The following is a 22,467-nucleotide window of genomic DNA, read 5'->3' on the forward strand; positions in this document are numbered from 1 at the left end:
ATCAATTATATGAGTGGCTGTGATCTTTTGAATTTCTGAAGGCTCCTTTTATCCTCGAATTTACTTTATATGCTTCAAGTTACCCAACCCCTCTGGATTGCTCTTATCTCCTTTGAAAAAGTGAGTGCTTTAGGAAAGATGGCCCCTAAAGATGTCCCAGCTCAAACATATCCCACAATTCTACGATAGGACTACTAAATAGCAAGGTCACATAATGCAAGTGAAGCTTTAAACTTCTCTTGCAGTGTTTCAATAAGAACTACAGCCATTGAAAAATAATTTGACAATTCTTCTGGATGAATTCTTCCGAAGAAGCAATCGTTTGTATACATCATCCTGTCTTATCATACTTTCACAGCTGCCGATGAGCAGCAATTCACTATGCCATTTTGAGAGTGTTGGTGAAATGAAAAGTGATATAGCCTCCCAGGTAAGTACCAATTAAAATTATTTCAAATCATTTAAAATGAGTGTTATGTAACAGTCTTAGAGTACTGCTTTTGGAAGATCTAGCACTTTGCCTTTTTGCAAGGGGAAAAGGATCATCTTGCCTCCCAGCTATGCAGGATTATCTGATGTCAAGAAGTTCTGCGATGCACATTCTGCAATGCCCATTGTTATCCCAAGCTCAAAGCAGCAGGATAGCAGTGTATGCTGGAGCCTGAGAAAAGCAGAGTCATCTTTTTTCCCTTTTCCCTCCCTCTGCTTTTGCTTCTTTTCCAGAATCTGTGTGTGCCCTACTCTGTTGCGTAGAGAATAGTGCTCAACTGGACAATTTCCGGTGCTCACCTCCCGACTAGTCTCTCCAGTTAGTGATAAATGATACAAAAGCTTTAACCTCCAACCACTTGTCCATTTGCCCTTGAAATTATAATAGCAGAATGTAGTTTTTCTAGAACTCTCTGAAGTGGTTTAGATTCCTCAGTTCCCCACTCTTCAGCCCTTCCAAATAGAAGTGGACAAGGGAGAAATGTATTTTCAACACAGTACTATCCAAAAGTGAATGTGGGAAACTGCTCTTCCTCAGGATCAAAGTAAATATTTGCAGAAATAATTGCAACCTAGTGTTTGCTTTTTGAGTATTTGAAATGTCACTCAATACTTTGCATACAGCACTTTGATAGCTCAAGGTAATGTGAATGCTGGCTACGGGAAATAACTTTCTTAAAGTTTTGCTTAAGGGAAGTAGCTTAACTTTAAATATGGGACCTCGTGAGAAAAAAGGTTGTTCCTAACAGACTTCATTAAACTTTGATAATTCCAGTGTAAATTAGCCTCCAGGGAAGATCACACCCTCCTTACAAACAATTCTCCAAATAAAGAGGCTGTTTGGCTAACTTACTATACATGTGGAGTCTGGGAATTTAAACTTTGCACTGCTTAGGCAGCAAAAAACATTTTCAAAGCACTAACATGATCAATTCCAATGAAGCCTTCATAATTGAAATTTCTCATTTCAGATTTTTAAGTTTACCTTAGGACAATAACATTTAAAATGCACGCAAACTCATTATAAATGAAACACATGAATTATATTTTCTTGCATTGCGAAGATAAATAATACAGTCTTTCATGAGCATTTTAAACTTTAATTTTTACCGTCCGTGATTTTTATAGAGAGTAACAGGACTCTGGTTTTAAGTAATGTGATCTTGATAAAGTCACTTTACTCTTTTCATATATAAAAATGAGAGATTTGGACCATAAAACCTCAACAGTCCCTCTAACTGTAAGATCTTATGAAACGATTAAAAAAAAAGTCTTTGCCTCAATTTTAACTCCTTCTTATTTTGTTGTGCTTATATCACCTCCATTATAATAATCCTGTTTTAGATTTATAAAACTTTACTTTTCTCAAAGCACTTCCAAATCCATTATCTCATCTCCTCATTGGAAAGATGCAGTTGGGGGAAAGGATCCACAGAGTCTCTCACTCACATGTTTCTCACCGACAGCTGCTCAGTCTGGGGAATTTATCAGAGCCGTAAAATCCTGACCTGGAAAGGTCACTTAATTTATACCTTTTTGCAGCCTTCAATAAAGCCAAGCATCAGAACACCACTGGATTTTTCACACTTCATCCTGTGCCTCTTGATTAAATCAGACTCAAAGTGATTTTTTGTGGTGGTGTTATCTGCTAAATGATTTACAATAGAAGAGCTAAAGCACAACGCACATCCTTGCAGGAACAGGAACATGACAGGGTACAAATAATGGTTTATTTCAGAGTAAAATCTCACCAAGGAGGCCTAAATGGATAACAGCTTAGGAAAGTTTCAAACACGAGATGGCTCAATTTTGAAATGGAGGATCATGAGTGGTCCAAAATGTTGGAAAGTTGGGAGGTTTCTTCCATACACACTCTTCCCAGTTTTTCCATAACACATTCATAAACTCGTTTAACGATTGTATTGAATGCTGTTACCAGCTAGTCCCAGTGTTTTCTATCCTTCTGGGGAGACAGAGATGAAAAATAATGGAAAATAACTACATTTATTGAGAACCTACTCTGTGCTTAGCTATGCTAAGTACTTTGTGTACAGTTGAGGTGAACTTAAGGTCACACAGCCAGAGAATGGTAGTGCCTGGGTTCCCACGTGATCTGTCTGCCTGGAGACTATGCTGTTAAGTGCCTCCCATTCTAAGAGGAAGCTGGAGTCCCTGCCCGCAAGGAGATCACCTAAATCTAGTGAGCGGGATGATCCACTCATTCTTCCCATAACCTGACACTCACCTTTAAAACGTTAGTTTCTGGCAATGATTCCTGTCCCATCTCCCTCCCCATTCCTTCCACAATAAACATCACCAACTCAGAAGCCATCTTTATGAGAGACTTTTTGAAGTTCCTTTAAAAAAAGTGCTTGCTAATGACCTGGTAATTGTTTTATGCCTTTTTTAATGGAGTGTGAAGTCACCAAAAAGTCACAGAAATCCTGTGAAACGTTTGGTAGAATTTATGACTTCCCTGGGAATGCATTATGCTGAAACTGGCAGCTGCGTTCTCAGTTTTAAGTAAATGAATGGACTGGGGCATCAAAGAAGAGAAGTATCCTACAGTTACTACTTCATTTTTAAAAATAATACTCATACTCATAGGGATGCAGTGAAACAGGTGCTGACCAGGAAAGCACAAATTGGCACAACTTTCTGGGAAAAAAATTTGCATTCAGTCTAGAAAGATGCTCACACCCTTTGACCCACTAACTCTACCTTTTAACCAGAATATATTCTAGGGGAAGAACCAGGTACTTGGACCAAGATATATTTATATGCATGTTGATTAGCCTTTAATAGTAATATCACAATATTGAAAGCAGTTTATAAATCTGCAAGAATATGGAAACGATTAAGTACATTATGGTAGGTACGTAAATTACATAGTGGGATTTACAGCCATTTTATGTGATCTTTTCCAAATATTTTGAATATGGGAAAATATTCACTATAAAACTTTTTGTGAGAAAAACAGGATGAAACCGTCACATACATGAATAACTTTTTTTAAAGATAGATAATCACAGACAGAAAGAGAGGGAGAAGATCAGACAAGGTATACACACATAGAAAAGAAGTATAATGAAACAGATAGTTATAAAAGTTATTCTTTAAAAAGGGGGAGTGACCTTGCATTAGGCAATGGTTTCTCTGATATGACATCAAAAGCACCAGCAACAAACAAAAAAATAAACTGAACGGGGCTGGCCCCGTGGCCGAGTGGTTAAGTTCGCGCGCTCCGCTGCAGGCGGCCCAGTGTTTCGTTGGTTCGAATCCTGGGCGCAGACATGGCACTGCTCATCAGACCACGCTGAGGCAGCGTCCCACATGCCACAACTAGAAGAACCCACAACGAAGAATACACAACGATGTACCGGGGGGCTTTGGGGAGAAAAAGGAGAAAATAAAATCTTTAAAAAAAAAATAAAATAAAAATAAACTGAACATCACAAACCTGCAAACCCAGGCCACGGAAGTGGAATGTGCCAAGCTTAACCACTAGGCCACAGGGCCGGCCCCAACTCCCCTCCCTTGTTAACTGCATTTTTTAAAAAGTTTTAAACACACATATACAGAAAATCACATCACAAGAAAATAAATAATGAATGCCGCTTAACACAATGTCGTTTTTGCTGTAAATATAATTTTTTTCTAAGAAGAAATGAAGCATTTCAGACAAAACTGGCAAGCTTCTCTCTTACCGCTTTCAAGATTCTCTGTCATTTGAAAGTTTGATTATAATGTCTCAGTGTGTGGTACAGAATTCTTCTCACCTTGAGTTTGCTGAGCTTCTTTGATACTTACATTCACGTCTTTCATCAAATTTGGGAAGTTTTCAGCCATTATTTCTTCAAATATTCTCTCTGCCCCTTTCTCTCTCTCTTCTCCTCCTGGGACTCCCACAATGTGTATGTTGGCCCACTTGATGGTGTTCTACTGGGCCCTTCAGCTTTGTTCACATTTCTTCAATCTTTTTTGTTTCTATTCCTCAGTCTTGATCATTTCCATTGTCTTGTCATCAAGTTCACTAATTCTTTCTACTGCCAGCTCAAATCTGCCTTTGAATCCCTCTAGTGAATGTTCCATTTTAGTAATTATACTTTTTTTAGCTCCAAAATTTCTTTTTGGTATCTTTTTAAGTTTTTTATCTCTTCATTGATATTTCCATCTTGTTCATACATCATTTTCTTCACTGTCTCCACATATTCCTTTAGTTCTTTTAGTATCTAAGAACTAAAGTATCTTAGACGTCTAAGACAGTTGTTTTAAAGTATTTGTCTAGTTAATCCACCATCAGTTCTTTTTCAGGGACAATTTCCAAAGATTTATTTATTTTCCCTTTGAATGAGCCATTCTTGCTTCTTTGTATGGCTTGTGATTTTTTTCTTTTTGAAAACTGGACATTTGATTTTAATAATGTGGTAACTCTAGAAATCACTTCTCAATCAAGGGTAAATGCTCCCCTTACCCAGGGTTTGCTGGGGTTTTTAAAAATTTTTTTTGTTTACTTGATTGCTGTAAGGCTGTCTCTGTGCTAAACACTAGCCTGTGGTGAAATTTAGGTCCTTCTCAGGTCTTTTCTGAGCCTATGCCTTTCCCTGGGCAAGCACAGTGACTTTCTAATTTCCCCTCTATATGCAGTTGCTATGGAATGTCCCAGTCTTTAATGTTTGACTCCCAAAAGGGGAAAAAAAGGGGAAAGACGAAGAGAAAGGGAATGAAATTTTCAGGCCCCACTTGTTTAAATCCCCTGGAAGTCATATCAGCCAGAGAGGGAAGGGCTTGCAACAATGGAAGGAGGTGCAACAACAACTGGCTCCCTGCCTTTTTGCCTGCACCTCTGAGATAAGAAGTAGCAATCAGCCATCAGAGCACAGCTCTCTGATATTTGGAGGACAGGGTCCTTTTCCACCCACCCTGGCTCCCATAAGCTGCTCTTAAGCACGTGCACAGTGAACTGCCATGGGGTCGGGGCAGAGGATGGGGTGGAGGGATGGGTAGCTGCTACTGTGCTACGAGTTGAAATTGAACAAAATGTATCACAGTTACTCTCCAAGCTTTCCCGTGGAAGTTGCAAGCCTTCAGTAGACTCCAGAGTTCCAAAATAGTTACATCAGACAGATCCTGCCAGTGCAATTGTTGTCTTGGTGAGGAGACAGAATCCTGGCGATTGCTACTCCACAATCTTCCCAGAAGCTGTGGTCTGTAGTATTTTTCAAAACATATTTTTAATTGTTGCCAAAATGTATTACATAAATACAGTTAGTTTTTGTATATTGAACTTCAATTTAGTGACATTTTAAATTCCTACTAATTTATAGCTTATCTATGAGAGGTTTTGTCTTTTACGAGGTATGTTTAAAGCATTTACAGTAATTGTAATTGCTTACACATTTAGGCTTTACTGTACCATCTTATTTTGCATTTTGAATTTACCTTGCTTCTTCTTTGATTTCTTTTCCCCTCCTTAACTCACTTTTGTTGAGTTAATCATTTTCTTTATTCCTTTTTATTTTTTCTGCTGTTCTCTTTGGTTTCCCAAACTTACGTATTCCAGTTCTTATAACATTTACCTTTCAAGTTTTCACACGTAATCTTAATTTTAGTAAGTCTAGATTTAATCAATGTCTCTAATCTTGCAGGTAACACAAGGACTTCATTCTCCACACTGCCCACCCATATCTTATGTTAGTACTGTTTAAAGTCTACCTTTTTTTATTAAATCTCCATAATTAGGTGTTTTGAATATTACTTTACTTGCATGCTTGTTTACAAAATTCCTCATTCATCATTCTTTTCTGGATTTAATTTCCATCTTTCTGAGGTATATCTTTCAACTGTGGAGTCAGAGTAGTAAATGTTCTTATGCTTTGTAAGTCAGAAATTGTCTTTATTTTATCCTCACTATTAAATAATAATTTATCTGAGCATACTATCCTAGCCTGCACTTTGAAAATATCATTTTGTTGTCTCATGACATGTCTCGTTGCAGATGTAAAGTGTACTGATATTCTACCTCCCTTCTTTGTCAGACATTTAAATTTCTCCCTAGAAGCTTATAAAATTTTCTGTATGCTATTGATATTCTGCACGTCCACAGTTATGTGTCTTATGTGATTTATATTTTTATTTTATTATCTACTCATCATATTCAGGACCTAGTGTGCTCCTTCACTTTAATTCTAGAATATTCTCACCACCTTCACTTTGAATATTGCTTCTTTCTCATTCTTTAGTTTCTCTCCTCCTGGAGCTTGTATTAGACTTGTGTTGACTTTTCCCAATGTGATCTCTAGTCCTCTTAACTTCTTTTATATATTTCCCACCTCTCTCTTTCTGCATTTAATTTTCCATGATGTCCTCAGAGTAATATTCCAATTTACCACTTCTTTGTATCTGTTTGGTCTATTATTCAACCCACTTATTTCTTTTATTTAAATGGCTACAGTTCTAATTTTATAAAGTCTATTGGTTATTTTCAAATACACCTATTTTACACAGTTCTTTACTTGCCCAGTATTTTTTCTATTTCTTTTGGTTATTTGAACATTCTAAATACACTTATGTTAATGTTTCTGATTATCCTACCATTTCTAGCTCTTGGAACCTACGTTCTCCCCTTTGTTGGGTGTTTTAATTCTCTCTGTGGTATTTTGTTATTCAGATGATTTGTACTTTTTGAGTGTGAGCTCATTTTCAGTGGAGGTTATTTTCCATTAGAGTTCTGTAGGAAAGGATACCAATGAGATGGTTGTAGATGCATCTGCCAGAGGTCTACTAATTTCTCTGGTTCCAGAACAGTTTTCCTGTCAATTTCTCAATATTGGGTTCTCTACCACATACATAGTATAAATCCAGACTTTATTTCTGCAATGGCAATAGCCTGGAGTTCTAATTTCTTTCTGGTGATAATTTTCCCTGTGGTCCCAGATATATGGCAAGCTTCATCATCAATTCTCTGAGCCAGTGCACAGTTTTCTTGGAGATATTTTTTTAGTATGCTAGGCAGCACTTTGAGACTGTTGGTTTGGTGCAGGTTGCTCAGATCTGAGGCTGTGGCCTCAACTTCCTGTCCATGGGCCTTAAAACTTCAGCTGCCTAAATCTTTATTGTTTCTTTCACGATCCATCTAAATTTCAGCTCTTGCTCACTGATTTGGCTTTGAATTCCTCTTCATTTCTGACAGCTGAGGATTTCCATTTCTTGATTTTTAACGTGGCCTAGGTATGCACATTTTTATATTTTGTTGATATTTCTGTGTGTTGAAGTGAAAGGGCAGGAAGCTGTTTCATATCAACTCAGTCATATTCATCGTGTCTTTCTAAACACAATATCATCACATTGCCTTTAATGGATACCCATTTGCTTGAAGAATAAAGTCAATCTCCTTAGCTGGCTATTTTAAAAACTCTTCATCCAGGTGGGCTTCTGGCTCCCAAACTTCACCTGCAATCATATCCCTAATTCCTGCATCCCATACTACAACAGTCACAGCCTACATGTCATCCTCCGACATTCCATGAGCATCACATCTTCATTTTAAGAAACCTCATTTAGGGGTGGCATCTAGGCCCAATTTCTATTTCTAATAATGATATTTCATCCAGGCTGTGAATACTTCAAAATCTGTGAATCTTTCATTTCATTAAATGCAAAATGGGGCTTGAAAGCATAGCTGACTACGTCATCCAGGTCACCAATGCTCTAAACTAAACAAAACCCAAACAGGAGAGTGAAAGTGTCCATTCAAAAGGTCAGAAAAGCTCTGTGGAGACAGGAGCAGCTGAGCCAGCTGAAGTAAATGCTGAGTTTCATACTGATGGACCAGGCCCACGTAGACAGCACCTTAGAATTCATTCAGTTCTCAGGCCTTAGCTCTCTGCTCTAAGGGAACATTTGCTGTGCCCTCTTTAGAAAGGGTAGCCTGATAAGAAGATAGCAGTTATATTTTGTGCTTCATTAGAGCAAGGAAATATAGTTCCCTGTGCCCAAAGAAATCCTAGCCACTAATGGGCCAAGACATTGTGAATATAGAGTTAGAATTGCTGGGACATCAGAGAACTGAACGATAAGAAAAAACCACCTTAGGAACCAAAGAAATTGCATTTGTAAGCTTCATTTATATACTACATAGCAAGTAAATCAATAACTTGAAAATGTACAGTGAAGGCCAAAAAGGAGTTGATTGCAATCTTCAAAGAGTCGGCAAAAATAAAAAGTAGCAGTGCAAATTAAACTCATTCAAAAGAGGAAAGACAGTTAGTTCAAACCCAAGAAGATTCAGCTCGGCTAGCAAAAAATCATTATTCCTAGAAGAGATGACAGAGGAAAGTAATAGAATATGTAATGTGAATATGAAAACAAAAAAAACCCACTCAGATGTTTGTTTTGAGAATTTTTTGCTCACAGTATAATTTGTGAGAATGCAGAATGGTATCCTTCAGAAGGTTGATGAATGTAAAATTAGAAGGTCATCACCAAGGTAAATAAAGTTTTAGTAATTAGGACAGGATCTGAAGAAATGAAAAATCACCATCTGAGTCTCCAGTTTGATTCCATTGTCCAAAAGTATAGCCAATTTAACGCAAAAAATCATTCATATTTTATCATTCATTTCTTATTTATTTTTCAATTTGGACTTGTTTACCCATCACCTTTAATTTGCACTTAGATATGCATCCTTTTTACTTGTGGAAATATTGTCACATAACTCATCAAAGACAGCATTCTTTTCAACACACTTTTCCATTCCATACCTTCTCATCACTCTGCTTTCGCACACACACCTCAATCAACTCTCAGGCATCTCTGGGTTGAATGTCTCTGGAATTCTCAAGATGGGAACTCCATCTGATCAGATAACCAGAGATTAATTAAAAGTATTTACCTTATAGAGTTCTCTTCCAGGGCCCTGGGATTGAGTTCAAATCGAGGTTTAATTCAAAACACAAGGACTGGGTTAGTTGACTGGAGGATTAACAGGAATGATGCAGTTTGCCCTGTTCTCTCAGATTAGACACTTTCATTCAGCCAGCATCTCCTCAATATACACCAGCAGTGCATGAGACAATGGCAAGATTGTGTATGTCCAGCACTGCACTGGAAAAGCAACTCAGAGCAACAAGCAGACTGATAGAAGCACCATGAACAAGACTCATGCTCATATTCCCCAAGCACATATTCTCTGTTTAAAAACTGAAAAAAAAAGTTTGCCCAAGAAAAATTCCAACATTTATTCATATGTTTCTCAAAATTTGGTTGTTGTCGTGTTAACCAAATGCAAAGCATCTGAGTGAGCAGCTCCTCCGGCCCCTGCACTCACACAAAGAGAAGAAATTCAGTGTTCAAAGGTACCTCTCGCCCAACTCCCTATGGTGTGCACCCCTACAGAAAGCAGGCCAATTGGCAAGGGGCTCAGAAAGAAAGATCGACTCACTGCCCTGCAGGATCCTGCAACCCATCTGCAGCTTACAATTACAAACTTCCCTGAAGTCTCCCAGCAGCTGATTTAAGGCATATTTGAACAGTGTCACTTCACCTGTCCTCCTGATAAAGATGAGGTACCAGCAGTGAAGAGAAAAAGAAGCGTTGGGCTGAAAACACGATCCAACAACAACAAAAAGCCATATCTGTGTCCATGGCTATATTCTTGTCTGTACCTCTATATTTTTGTTCACATTTGTGTCTATACGTCTATGGAGTTACACATAATAATTTTATGTATATAAAATATTTTTATTTTTATGTCTATATTTTTGTTCATATGTATATCAATATTAAATGAAGTTATCTATAATGATTTTAATTTTATATAAATACACATATATTTGTAAGAATTTCATCAATATCTGTCGTGTGTGTGTGTGTGTGTACAAACTCACCAAGTAAAATCATATCATCCTCATGGTAGTTTCATCAAGATGCAATTGAAGATGTATTTCTTCCATAAAGCAGTGGGATACAAGAAAAACAGATCTATACCAAAAAAAAAACTGATTTAATAGACATCCTATGTGAAATGAGAAAGCAATCTTTCATTGATTTAAAAATGAAGAAAGGAACATTGTAAACAAAGACAGATGTCATAGGTCAGTTTCCCCAAGAAACAGATTCTGAGATCAAAATTTGTCTTCGTGATGTTTACGGAAGAGTGCCCTCGGGAGCAGTACGTCTTAGGGCATGATGGCAGCAGGATAGGGCACAAGGAGGAATTGAAATGATCTTCAGTTTCAAAAGAGACCTCATCTGATCTCAAGGGAAGCTCTGGAGCTGGGATGGCTTTTCAGAGATGCCCCAGATTGACGCACAAGGGCTGGGCCCTTGTGTTGCTGCCTTGCCCAGTCATAGGATGCTGCCCCTAGTGAAGGGGCACAACCTTGGCAAGGGAGGGCAATGCCTGGAGACGGACTCAGCTGTAAGCCATTAGCAGTGACACTCCCGGCATCTGGGGAAATGCAGGCCTTACGCCCAAAGTGGGGGCCCGGGTGGGACACCGCAGCATCACTATGAGACATTCCTGTGATGAGTATCTATCAGATATTCCTTCTAAACTTTATGATTTTCCCTCCTGATAATCTGGTTTCTTAGGTCAGTGAGTCAACTGTAGTCTAGCTTTTCCACATGGAAAAGTGCTGTTGATCACCTTGTAGAGAATTCTGACTGGCATAAAATGCTAGCATTCCTTGTAGAAAGGGCAACAGTTCCTTTATCTGTACAACAGGGACGGTAATAATAGTACCTACCTCATGCGGTGTACAGAATAAATTAAATTATCCATGCAAAGATCATAAAAGAGTACCTGTCACTCCATTATCTATAACCAGCATTATGATTTTTGGAAAGCTCTGTAAACTCATTATCACTTCACAGTTTCTAACACTTACTCAGAATCTGCCTCAGAAACCACTTCAAGGTCAGAGGAGCCTCTTTCCAGGTGGTACCCTTGGTTAACTTCCACGTCACTGATAAGAAAAAATGTAAGTTTCTCCTCTGTTCTTGGTTTTATTATCAGGAGATATGGCTTCAACAGACTATTGAGAGTAGTAGAAAGCGCAGTGTTAGGTCAACTACTCTAAAATCAAAACCCATCATCATTGTCAGATGTCCTCCAACCTTTAATTGCTCGTGTGCATTAATTCTATGCAATAAGTCAAGTCTATCGAATACCTGGGGGCACAATTTGCAGAGAGTTCATCTAGGGAAGTTGCCAGGAGACCACACCATTTAAAAGGAAGATACACTGTGGCTACTTTATTGAAATTTTCATATGGTCACCTTGTGCTACTGGAACAATATCTCCCGGCTAAGTTGATTATGTAGGCAGAAAACTGTGGCGCCTCAATCACTCATTGGTCCATGTGTTGGGGCAGACACTGAACCATTTTCTGCAGGTGTTCCCTGGCCAGCTTCTCTGCTTGTGCAGCAAGAGCAACCACCCACTCAGTGATGATCTTCAGCTTTCATGAGAGGACTCTCACCTTACTCATACCTTCCCTGACTGGAAAAACTCATGGACCTGTCCTTAATCTGCAACCTAATATGTCAATACCCGGAGGCTGCCATGATCTGTATAGTGGTCAAGGGCAGGCTGAACTCAGCCTGAGTTACATCTAGTTCCCCTACTATGTGACTTTGGGTGAGTTACTTATCTTTCAGAGCCTCAAATTCCTAACCTGTAACAGCGGGATAATGACAGTACCTGTGCCTGAGTTGCATGCAGAGTCAATGAGGTAACCTCAGGTAACCGAGTAAAGCATTTTGAACAAGGCGTGGCCACAGTAGGTACTCAGTTTATATTGCTACTATTCTTCTTACTAAGGGAGTCCATCATTCCAAAAAGGTTCAGAAACACTGCTCTGGATACTCTCATTTAAACCCTTCATGGAGTCAGACCATCAGAAAGTTTGAGTTGGACCATGTTCTCTTTGACTTGGCTTTCTCTGAATTATGCCTTAGTATTATACCATTGGCCTTCAATGATGGATGGTACAAGAGGCCAACTGCATGACACCCACTGTTTATCTACGGGCCCTGCCCACCATCATACAGAGTCCTCTATATGAAGTCCCACGGGAGAAATCTCTGCAGACAAGGATGCTGGGAAGCTGCTTAGGTGAAGAGCACATTAGTTTCATTGTCTTAGAGAGCCCAGGCTCCTTGTGATGAATCCCATGGCCACTGAGAAGCTGGGCACCATCTAAGGTCCACCTCCCACAAGGACACGGGACCATGTGGTATGTGTTTCATTGTGTTGAGCCTACCTCTAGTTTATATTTTGTTACCCATGTTTTGTCTTAGGCCCCTGTTCTCTTAGATGCTATTTAATCCTGTTGTAATTGATGTGGTTTTATGAGCCACATCAAAGCCATTGAGGAATAAAGTCATTATACACCTAAACAGAGCAACAAATCCATATAGAATGACTATCTTGTTTCCTATTATGCTATTTGTTCTGTTTTATGGGTGTTCTTCATTCTGTTTAAATGAATTTTGATCTTCTATTGTTGTCAAAATGTAAGAGGCTATGGTGGAGGAGTGGTGGGCTGTAAGCAGATAAAAAAGCAATCAAGAGATTTCTAAGACGCCCGGTGGTGATAGTTTTCAAAGCAAACAAAATTGCTCCCAGAAAAATATTATACAGGCAAAGAAAAAGAAATCACTTTAAAATTTATCTTGTTTATATCTTAGAAAGGCATTTCTTGTAGGACTAACTTAGTCTTAATTCTTAGTCTAAAAGAACTCTACCCTTTTTGCTGTCCTTTAAATATAAAATTTTCTCTACATTTTAAATCTGACATTCCAAATAGAGTGATTCTCAGGGTTTTTTTATTAGAGCAGAGAATGGAAGCTGCTAGGTTTCCTTAAACAGACATTTCTATTTCATACATAAGCCCGGTGGCCTGGAGTACAAGAGTGAGTCTTAACAGATCCAATAAAAATTCTGGAGGAAGTTTCTTGGCTTCCCTCAGAAAATCAGAAATTAATTAGTAGATCCTAATTCTTTAGAAGAATATGCTAAGGGCAGCTGTTTCCTCTCTTTCTTAATAATCTTGTGGTAGCAGAAGCATTTTGCCTTCCTCAGACTTTCTGTAGAGAGACAGCCTGCTTTGTAGTGTCCAAAGATCAGGAGAAAATTGGAAGAAATAGCCTGAAAAATTGTAAAACACATAGCAATTCCCATAGCAATAGCTCACATCTGTTGTACTTCAGAGTTTGGAAGTGCTTTCATAAACATTATCTTACATAATCTTAATAAAAGCTCTGATGACAAAGTTGAAGCTCCTTTGCTTAATTACAAGGCTGTTATGGGTTGAGCAGTTTCCCCAAAAATTCCTTTGTTGAAATCCTAACCCCCAGTACCTCAGAATGTGACCTTGTTTGGAGATAGGGTCTTTTCAGACGTAATTGTTATAATGGTGTCATTAGAGTGGGCCCTAAACCAATATGACTGATGTCCTTACAAAAAGGGGGAATTTGGAGACAGAGAAGTACACGAAGAGAACGCCATGTGAAGATGAAGACAGAGATCAGAGTGATGCTTCTAAAAGTCAAGGAATGCCAAGGATTGCCAGCAAACCATAAGAAGCTAGGCAATGGGCAGGGCACAGACTCTCCCTCAGAGGCCTCAGAAGGAGCCAACCCTGCCAACATCTTGATGGCAGACTTCTAGCCTCTAGAACTGAGAACACTAAATTTCTGTTGTTTAAGCTGCTCCGTTGGTGGTACTTTGTTAAGGCAGCCCTAGCAAACTTATACAAAGGGTCTTCATGATCTGCCCTTCTTTTCTCTCTGGCATCATCTCCCATCTCTCCTTCTAATGGAGTCTACACTTTAGCCAAACTGAACATCTTAGTCAGGACTCTGTCTGCAAAGAACCTGCTAGCTATTGTCATGATGTTAATCGACAGAAGGAGAGTGCCTTGCCCAGCGGGGATCATTACACATTTCAGAATATTTGCGGAGACACAATGCACCCTTTCTGTCTTGTTTCACAAGATACACAACAAATGCTAGAGAGCCTACAGTCACTCCACCATTAACTTTTCTGCTTGGTTCCTAGCAGAAAATTGCCAGACTCAATTGATCACCTATGTCTTCAGCTCCAACAACTTGGGATACATCTTTTTTAAAACACCCTGAAGTGGCATGGAGTAGTCAGAGGGTGGACTGCTCCAGCTCACGGATGGAGGTGGTGGAGGATAGGAACACAGCGTGTAGCTCCTACAAATGGTGCTTTGCCAGATGTTCTGTGACACTCCTTCCATCCCGAGGTGAGGTCTCTGTCCTCCTGTTGAGTTTATATGTGTGCTGGGACCATCTGACCAACAGAATACAGAAGGCTAGTTTCAGGCCAGCCCTTAAGAGACTGGCCATCTCCTCTTCTTGTCTACTGTTTTCTTTCCACACCCTAATGGATTGTCTTTCACATCACACTCCAGAGAACATTGTTCTAAAGGAAGAGGCAAAACAAGAAAAAAAAAAAAAGTCCCTTTATGAGCACCCAGTTTAACTTGTGGATGAAGAATTGGATTCCTAACCTCCCAGAATGCTGTAGGTGGCAGTGACTCTAATGGGCTTCTTGCATCTCACTCCTCTGAGTTTAAATTTCCTTCTACGGTTCAAGAGAACAAGCAGCTGTTTTAAACACAGATGCTATTTTCTGCGCAGACCAATGGCCATCTCTACCCTAACCTAGACTAACAGAATCATGAGTTTTGGAGTCAGGCATATGTTTGGAACCAGACATACTTGCTAACTGTGTGGCCTTGAGCAAGTTGCTTAATCTCTCAGAAATTCAGTTTCCTTCTTCTGAAATAGAGATAACAGTATCTTATCGTCCAGGGTGGTTGTGAATAGTAAATGGATAACGAATATAAAGTGCCCAGTGCCACCAGGCATAGGAGTATTCAATAAAGAACCCCCATCATTGTCCGGGGAGACAGAGTCCTTCCCTCTCAATCCCTCAGGCCTCGTAATATCTGTACATCTACTCAGGCCCCTCATGGGGAAGGGTGATATGGCTGGAACATTCTAGACATACATGATAGCATGCTCAATATTTGTATTAAAATATACATTTTACACAGTGCTTAAGACATTGTACCCAAAGCACTCTGCTCCTCTGAAGAAGGGCTCCTGTGTAGAATCCTGTGGGTGCGCCATTTTGTAATCCCATGGGCATGTGGATGACAGTGGAGACTGTGGAGCTGCTCCATCCTCCAGGATATCCCGGAGAATGTGAAAGACACACAGCAGGCAGCTTCTGAGGAAGGTAACGTGGGTGTTACCACCTCCATCACACAAATGGAGAAGCTGAGGTTTAGAGAGGTGAAACGCTCTTCCTGACACACCACTGTGTCCCTTAGGAACCTAAGCTAAAATCTCTGTGCAGCACGTAACAAGATGGAGATCACTTCATATTCCAGATTTCCTTTGGAAAATATCTGTGTAAGCACCATGGGTAGAAGCTGAGACCTGCAAGAGGACTAGTGAGGGGGCAGGGGAGGCATCCGCTTCTTCAGTAAGAGGGGGTGGGGGAGGGAAGAGAGCAGGAGAGAGGGAGGAAGAGCCAGAGATACATCAGAGGGAAGTCACTTCTTGAGTGAGCCCTCCCCACAGCTCCCCAAATAGTCAATGAAGACTACTGAAATCAGGAAACGTCATCAGTGTGGCTTTTCTGGTAAAAACCCGTTGGGGAAGAGGCTGTGTTCAGCACCGGGGTGGGCCAGGTGGAGCAGAAGCTGCTGCACAGACCGGGGAGCACTGAGGCTGAAGGTTCCCTGAGGAAGGAAGCTCCAGGGCCTCCCAGCTCTCCCACAAAGGACTTTGAGGGGTCATAAACTGGGAAACTGAGTCAGGCCAAGTGGAAGCAGCTCTTCAAAGACTAAGAGGCCCCCCTGACATTGTTACAAGTGTTAAAACCAAGCGATATTCAAGTGACCCCTGGCAGTCACATAAAAGAATCTATCTTTATATTTTTATCACCAAAAGAGACACAACCATATACGTTAAAACCAGCATACATTTTCCAGGGCATTTTTAGGTTAAGGTAAGGAAGTACGCATTTATTTTGTTTAATCAGTTTTATAAGTCTGGTTTCTTCTACATCGGACAAATCATATATTCCATGTTTATTTCAGGAAACCTAAAATTTTGTTCTGAAATTTGACAGAACGAAAACCAAAGCATGCATCATATATGAAATGACTCACAGTTGTTAACAAAAATCAAATCCCCCCTAAAAGAGAGAACCGCAATTTTGTCAGTTAAATAAAAACATGAGCAACAGCCTTTTCTGCCTTTGTAAGCAAAAGCCTGAGGAAAAATGTGTCCTTTCGTGAAAACCTGAGCTTTGCTTGATCCCTTATAATGAGAAGGAGGTAGAAAGCAGAACCAACTGGGTCAGCTTCCTTACGACTCAACTTACCCACAAGGCAAGTTACTGTAGGAAAGATTTTTACCTCCCGAATCATTCATTTCATATATGTTAGGATATTCTCAAAAATATTTAAGTACTGTCTGATCAGTGACCATGGCCATCAGCGAGAAATAAGCACCTCAGAAGAACTGGACAATGAGGAAGCATCCACTTAAAAAACAACCTCCCAAACAGGTGGGAAGAAATGATGCATTTCTCTCTGCACTTTGGTCTACAAATAAATGGCTTAAAGGCAAGTTGGGAAGTAAAGTTCAAGAAGCTCTAGAAATTCTATGATTTTACATTATCAAAGGATTTTTTTTTAATGGAAGGCTATTTAAAAGTCCAATAATTTCCTCTTATAAGCATTTGCTTACTTTTAAAAGCAATGATTTTATAATAATAGCCAAAATGCCTTTGATGAATGACTGTTACAATTAATTTCACCTTATTTGAACCATGGGGGGGAAAGGTCAAAATGAAATCATCTCCTTTGCTTTTAAGTGCTTTTACTGACAGAGCCTAAATTACCTCTGGGGGCTTTGAGCCCACAGCTCGCACGTCTGTGGCATTTGTGTCGTGTTTGACTGCAGCTCGCCTATGCCGGAGGTTAGAAGGCAGCAGTGCTCCAGCACCAAGCAGAGCAAAGCAGCAGGCACTTCTGCACGAGACACTTTCTATGCAAAACTGTGCATGGTTAGGAACTAGCGGCATGTGTCAGGCAGTGGCTTGCTAGCCAAGGCACTGCTTCCATGCCAAAGATTATGCTCAGTAAAAGTGCATTTAATAGCACTAAACCTTCACCAAATGACTGAATACTCTCCTGGAAGTGGTGCCAACTGTCCAGGAAGAAAACAGCACTACAGTTGGAAGAAGAGGTGGGAAAGGCAGAGGAAGGCGCAAACAGGAATGTGGCTTCTGGCTCATATAGACATCTAATCCTCAGCCAGGGAGTCATTAGCACCATGGAGTAACCGAGTGAGCAAAGAGCCAAACAGATAGTGGACACATGCTATGTGAGGACGGCCTAGGAACTCCAGGTGATGCCAATGCCTGAGTCGGACACCTTGTGAGCTGCTTTTCCATGAGTGGAAATGGGCTCCCTGGGCCAGCCATGCTCACTTGTGAGGTCCTCCTTGTGACCACAGTACGAATAGAGTTAGAAGTCTCATTCTGGTGGTGGAATATGCAGAATGATGGGAATAAAATGCACACATTACTAACAAATGGAAGAGAACTCTGCAAGAAACTTTACTCATTTCTTCCCGGCCATGATCGGAAGCTTCAGTGACCTGGCATGCTTACTGTCATCCCTTCTCCCACATGGGAAGTGGTGGTTTCCGGACAATCACTTAACCCATTGGTCTAGCAATCTGTGAGGCACCAGGAAATGTGGCTAAAGAATACCCACCAGCTCCATTTCAGCCTAACACTGGCTCACAGAAAAGGAAAGCAAACTATTCTTAGGGATATGCAATTCTGTGGAACAGAGACGTTAAAAGGCCATAGAAGCTTACAATTTTTACTCACATCCGTTCTCACTTTAATACGAAAACAGTAAGAACAGAATAATATTTTAGTAGTAATGACATTCAGGCAACATCCACTTGAAAAAAGCTAACATAGGAAAGCTTACTCTAAGAAAACTAAATTAATACTATGTTTTTCAAGGTTCAGAACAATACATTCTTCATTTTGCAAAAGGATTCTCTGTAATTCTCCTTAAATAATCAACTCCTGTAGGCATCTAAAGCATTGCTTGGCTCTGAAAGTATGATTTACCTGCCATCCTTTGGAATAGCTGTGGCAGAAAGAGAAAAGGTTTGCCTTTTTCTAATCCTGTTGGACAGGTTAAATGTTTGTTTTGCCCTCTATTGTCCTAGTTTGCAAAGATAAAACATATCACAAAATGATCACCCAGAAGAGAGGGTTTGTATTTAATTAATTTCTGGGGTGCTCACCACTTTTAGAGATGAAGGTCATGAAACCATTTATAGATATCAATATTTTTCCGGACAGAATGTGGTACAAATGGAGCTCAAATTGCCAAAAAAAAAAAAAAAAAAAGGAAAATCTTTCAATAGGTTTCCTGAATATAAAATTGGAAATATAAATTATCCTGCATCGGGGCCTAGATGACACTGTCTGGATAATGGAGAGAAAAGATCAGTTCTTATTTGTTAGAAGCATAATACAACATCACTGTATTTCTCACTCCCAATGCAAATGCTCACCTTTGATAATATCATTGCCATCTAGTTGCATCCAGCAGTTGCTTTGTAAAATTCAAGAACTAATATATATTTTTCAATATTTTAGGTGGTATAATTTTACTCCATCAGAGGCAATTGCCAGAAATTAGTATAGTGTATCACATGAACATAAATGCAAGGTAAAATTATTTTTTATTTAGTGTTTTCTTTTCATTTTCTCTTATTCAAAAATGGTACTCAAACGATAAAACAATATTCATAAAAATAATTGGAGAAATTTGAGAAGGGACTGGGTATTTGATGATGTTAAGGAATTTAAATTTTGGTTAGGTGTGATAATGGTATTGTGGTTATATTTCCATCAAAAGAGTCCTTACTCTCTAGTGATACATTCCTAAGAATTTAAGAATGAAACGATAAGATTTCTGACATGTGTTTCAAAATAACCCAGTGCAGTGGGGCAGGAGGGAAGTGAGTAGGGATTCAGGTGAAACAAGACTGATCCCAGCCCAGTGGAGTGATGTCAGCAAGATGAGAGTATAGAAATTTCTAGCTCTTGTCCCCTACCAGAAACACCAATTTGAACAACTATCCATGCACAGAAGTACCTCCACAAAAGTTTAGTATTCCAGATGAGGGACTATGGCATCTGGGTGGAGCACAGAAATAAGAAAAGATGCATTGAAGTGGTTAGAAAAGACAGGTTCACATTTTTCCCATCATCCTTTCCCCAAACCCAGGCAGCTCAGCGAGGATAGAGACATCATCCCCACAGGGAAAGGAGACTGAAGAGAGCACCTGACTTCAGTGCAGACCCCAGCACTAGGCCCACACCAGCTCCAGGCAAACTCTCACAACCCAGGCTCCAGCCCCCCACACCCCAGCACCAGGCTGGCATCCATGGACCTAGCCTCCAGACCAGCTCCTGTGAACCCAGGCTCCCAGCCTGCCACAGCACCAGGCCAGACCCTGCAGCCCCAGGTTCCAGGCAGGTTCCCAGCCTATCCCAGTGGCAGGCTAGCTCCCATGGACATAGCCTCTAGACTGGCTCCTGCATGCCCAGTCTTCAGACTGGCCTCCATGGCCCTAGCATGCAGGTTGGTTCCTGCAGACCCAGGTTCCTGGGCCACCCCAGCACTGGGCTAGCCCCCTTGGATCCAGGATTTAGGTCTGCCCACACAAGTCCAGGCCAGTACTCATAGACTCAAGCACCAGAGGTACTCCAGAGAACCCAGGCTCCAGACCTGCCTCTGTTGACCTAGGCACCAGGCCTGCCCCCTTGCTGGCCCAGGCACCAGACCTGCCTAGCTGAAGACTCTAGCCACAAACCTGCCCACAGATGACATCAGACACCCACCCAGAATCTCTGGATGGGCTGACTAGTGAGGGTTTTCACTACCAAAGCCAGTCTGTAACAAATGGAAGAGGTGCCTGCTTCCTTAAATGAGCAGAAACTCACACATGGCCCTAAGTCTCATGAATAATTAAGGAAACATGATACCACGAAAGGAATCTAATAAAGCTCCAATGACTGACTCTAAAGAAATGGAGATCTCTGAATTGTCTGACAAGGAATTCAGAATAATCCTCTTAAAGAAACTGAGGGAGCTACAAGAAAATTCAGATAGACAACTAAAAGAATTTAGGAAAACAATGCATGAACAAAATGAGAAGTTCAACAAACAAATATAAACCATTAAAAAAAAAAATGAACAGAAATCCTAGAGGTTAAGAACACAGTAACTGAACTGAAGAATTCCACAGAGAGCTTCAAAAGGAGACTTGATCAAGCAGAAAGAATTAGTGAAGTAGAAGATGGGTCATTTGAAATCATCCAGTCAGATGAGCAAAAAGAAAAAAGAATGAAAAAGAATAAAGAAAGCCTACATAAATTATGGGATATTATTAAGAAAGCCTACACATTATTGGAGTTCCAGAAGGAGAAGAGAGGGAGAAAGGGGCAGAAAACTTATTTAAAGAAACAATAGCTGAGAACTTCCCAAGTCTGGGGAGAGATTTGGACATCCAAGGTCATGAAGTTAACTGGTCACCCCAGAATGTCAATCCAAAACAATCCTCTCAAACACATTATAACATAACTACCTAAATTTCAAGACAGAGAGAATTTTTAAAACAGCAAGAGAAAAACAATTCCTCAAATATACAGGAACCATCATAAGGCTATCAGCAGATTTCTCAGCAGAATTTGTAGGCCAGGAGAGAATGGAATGATATATTCAAAGTGCTGAAAGAAAATAACTGCCAACCAACAATACTTTATCTGGCAAAACTGTCCTTCAGAATTGAAGGAGAGATAAAGAGTTTTCCAGACAAGTAAAGGCTTCCTAGACCTGACTTACAGGAAATGTTAAAGGGAGTTCTTCAAGCTGAAATGAAAGGACACTAATTAGTAACATGAAAATATAAAATATGCTGTTAAAAGAAAGTATATAGTCAAATTCAGAACACTCTAATACTGTAAGATGGTCGTATGTCAATTACTTAACTCTAGCATAAAGATCAAAAGACAAAAGTAGTAAAAATAACTATAGCTACAATAATTTATTAATAGATACATACTATAAAAAGAGGTAAATTGTGACATCAAAAACAAAATGTGGGAGGCAGAATAAAAGGGTAGAGTTTTTGTATATGATCAAAGTTAAGCTGTTATCAGTGTAAAACAAATTTCAATATCTATAAGATGTTTTATGTAAGCCCCATGGTAACCACAGAGCAAAAACAGATCTGAAGGGAGATATAGACAACAATATGACAACAGTAAGGGACTTTCAATACCCTACTTTCAACAATGGGCAAAGCATCCAGACAGAAAATCAATAAGGAAACATTGGACTTGAACTATACTTGAGACCAAATCGACACAACAGACACATATACAGCCTTCTATCCAACAGCAGCAGAATACACCTTCTTCTCAAATGCACACAAAACATCCTCCAGGATAGATCATATATCAGGTCACAAAACAAGCATTAGCAAATTTAAGAAGATTGAAATCATATTAAGTCTCTTTTCCAACCACAATGGTATGTGGTCAATACCATTCTCAATAAGAGGAGGAAAACTGGAAAATTCACAAACATATGGAGATTAAATAAAACACTCTTGAACACCAATGGGTCAAAGAAGAAACAAAAGGAAAATTTCAAAATCTTGAAATAAATGAAAATGGAAAAGACATCATACCAAAAATTATGGGGTGCAGGGAAAGCAGTTGTAGGAAGAAAATTTATAGTGATAAATGCCTACATTAAGAAAAAACAAAAATCTCAAACAACTTTACAATTCAAGGAACTAGAAAAAGAAGAACAAACTAAG

The 22,467-nt window shown here is 39.7% G+C and overlaps 1 protein-coding gene across 1 annotated transcript in view; it reads right to left on the bottom strand.

Annotated features, from left to right (window-relative positions):
• Positions 1-10,379: 10,379 nt before the first annotated feature.
• The window catches only part of LOC124248700 (uncharacterized), an 84,228-nt gene continuing 72,140 nt past the window's right edge, over positions 10,380-22,467 (bottom strand). Inside the window, exon 3 of the mRNA XM_046679073.1 lies at positions 10,380-10,470. Coding sequence (XP_046535029.1) covers positions 10,411-10,470 — 60 coding nt within the window. The 3' untranslated portion in view covers positions 10,380-10,410. The remainder of the gene's footprint in view (positions 10,471-22,467) is intronic.

The sequence above is a fragment of the Equus quagga genome, chromosome 12 (assembly GCF_021613505.1).
Source record: "Equus quagga isolate Etosha38 chromosome 12, UCLA_HA_Equagga_1.0, whole genome shotgun sequence".
Classification (NCBI taxonomy): Eukaryota; Metazoa; Chordata; class Mammalia; order Perissodactyla; family Equidae; genus Equus; species Equus quagga.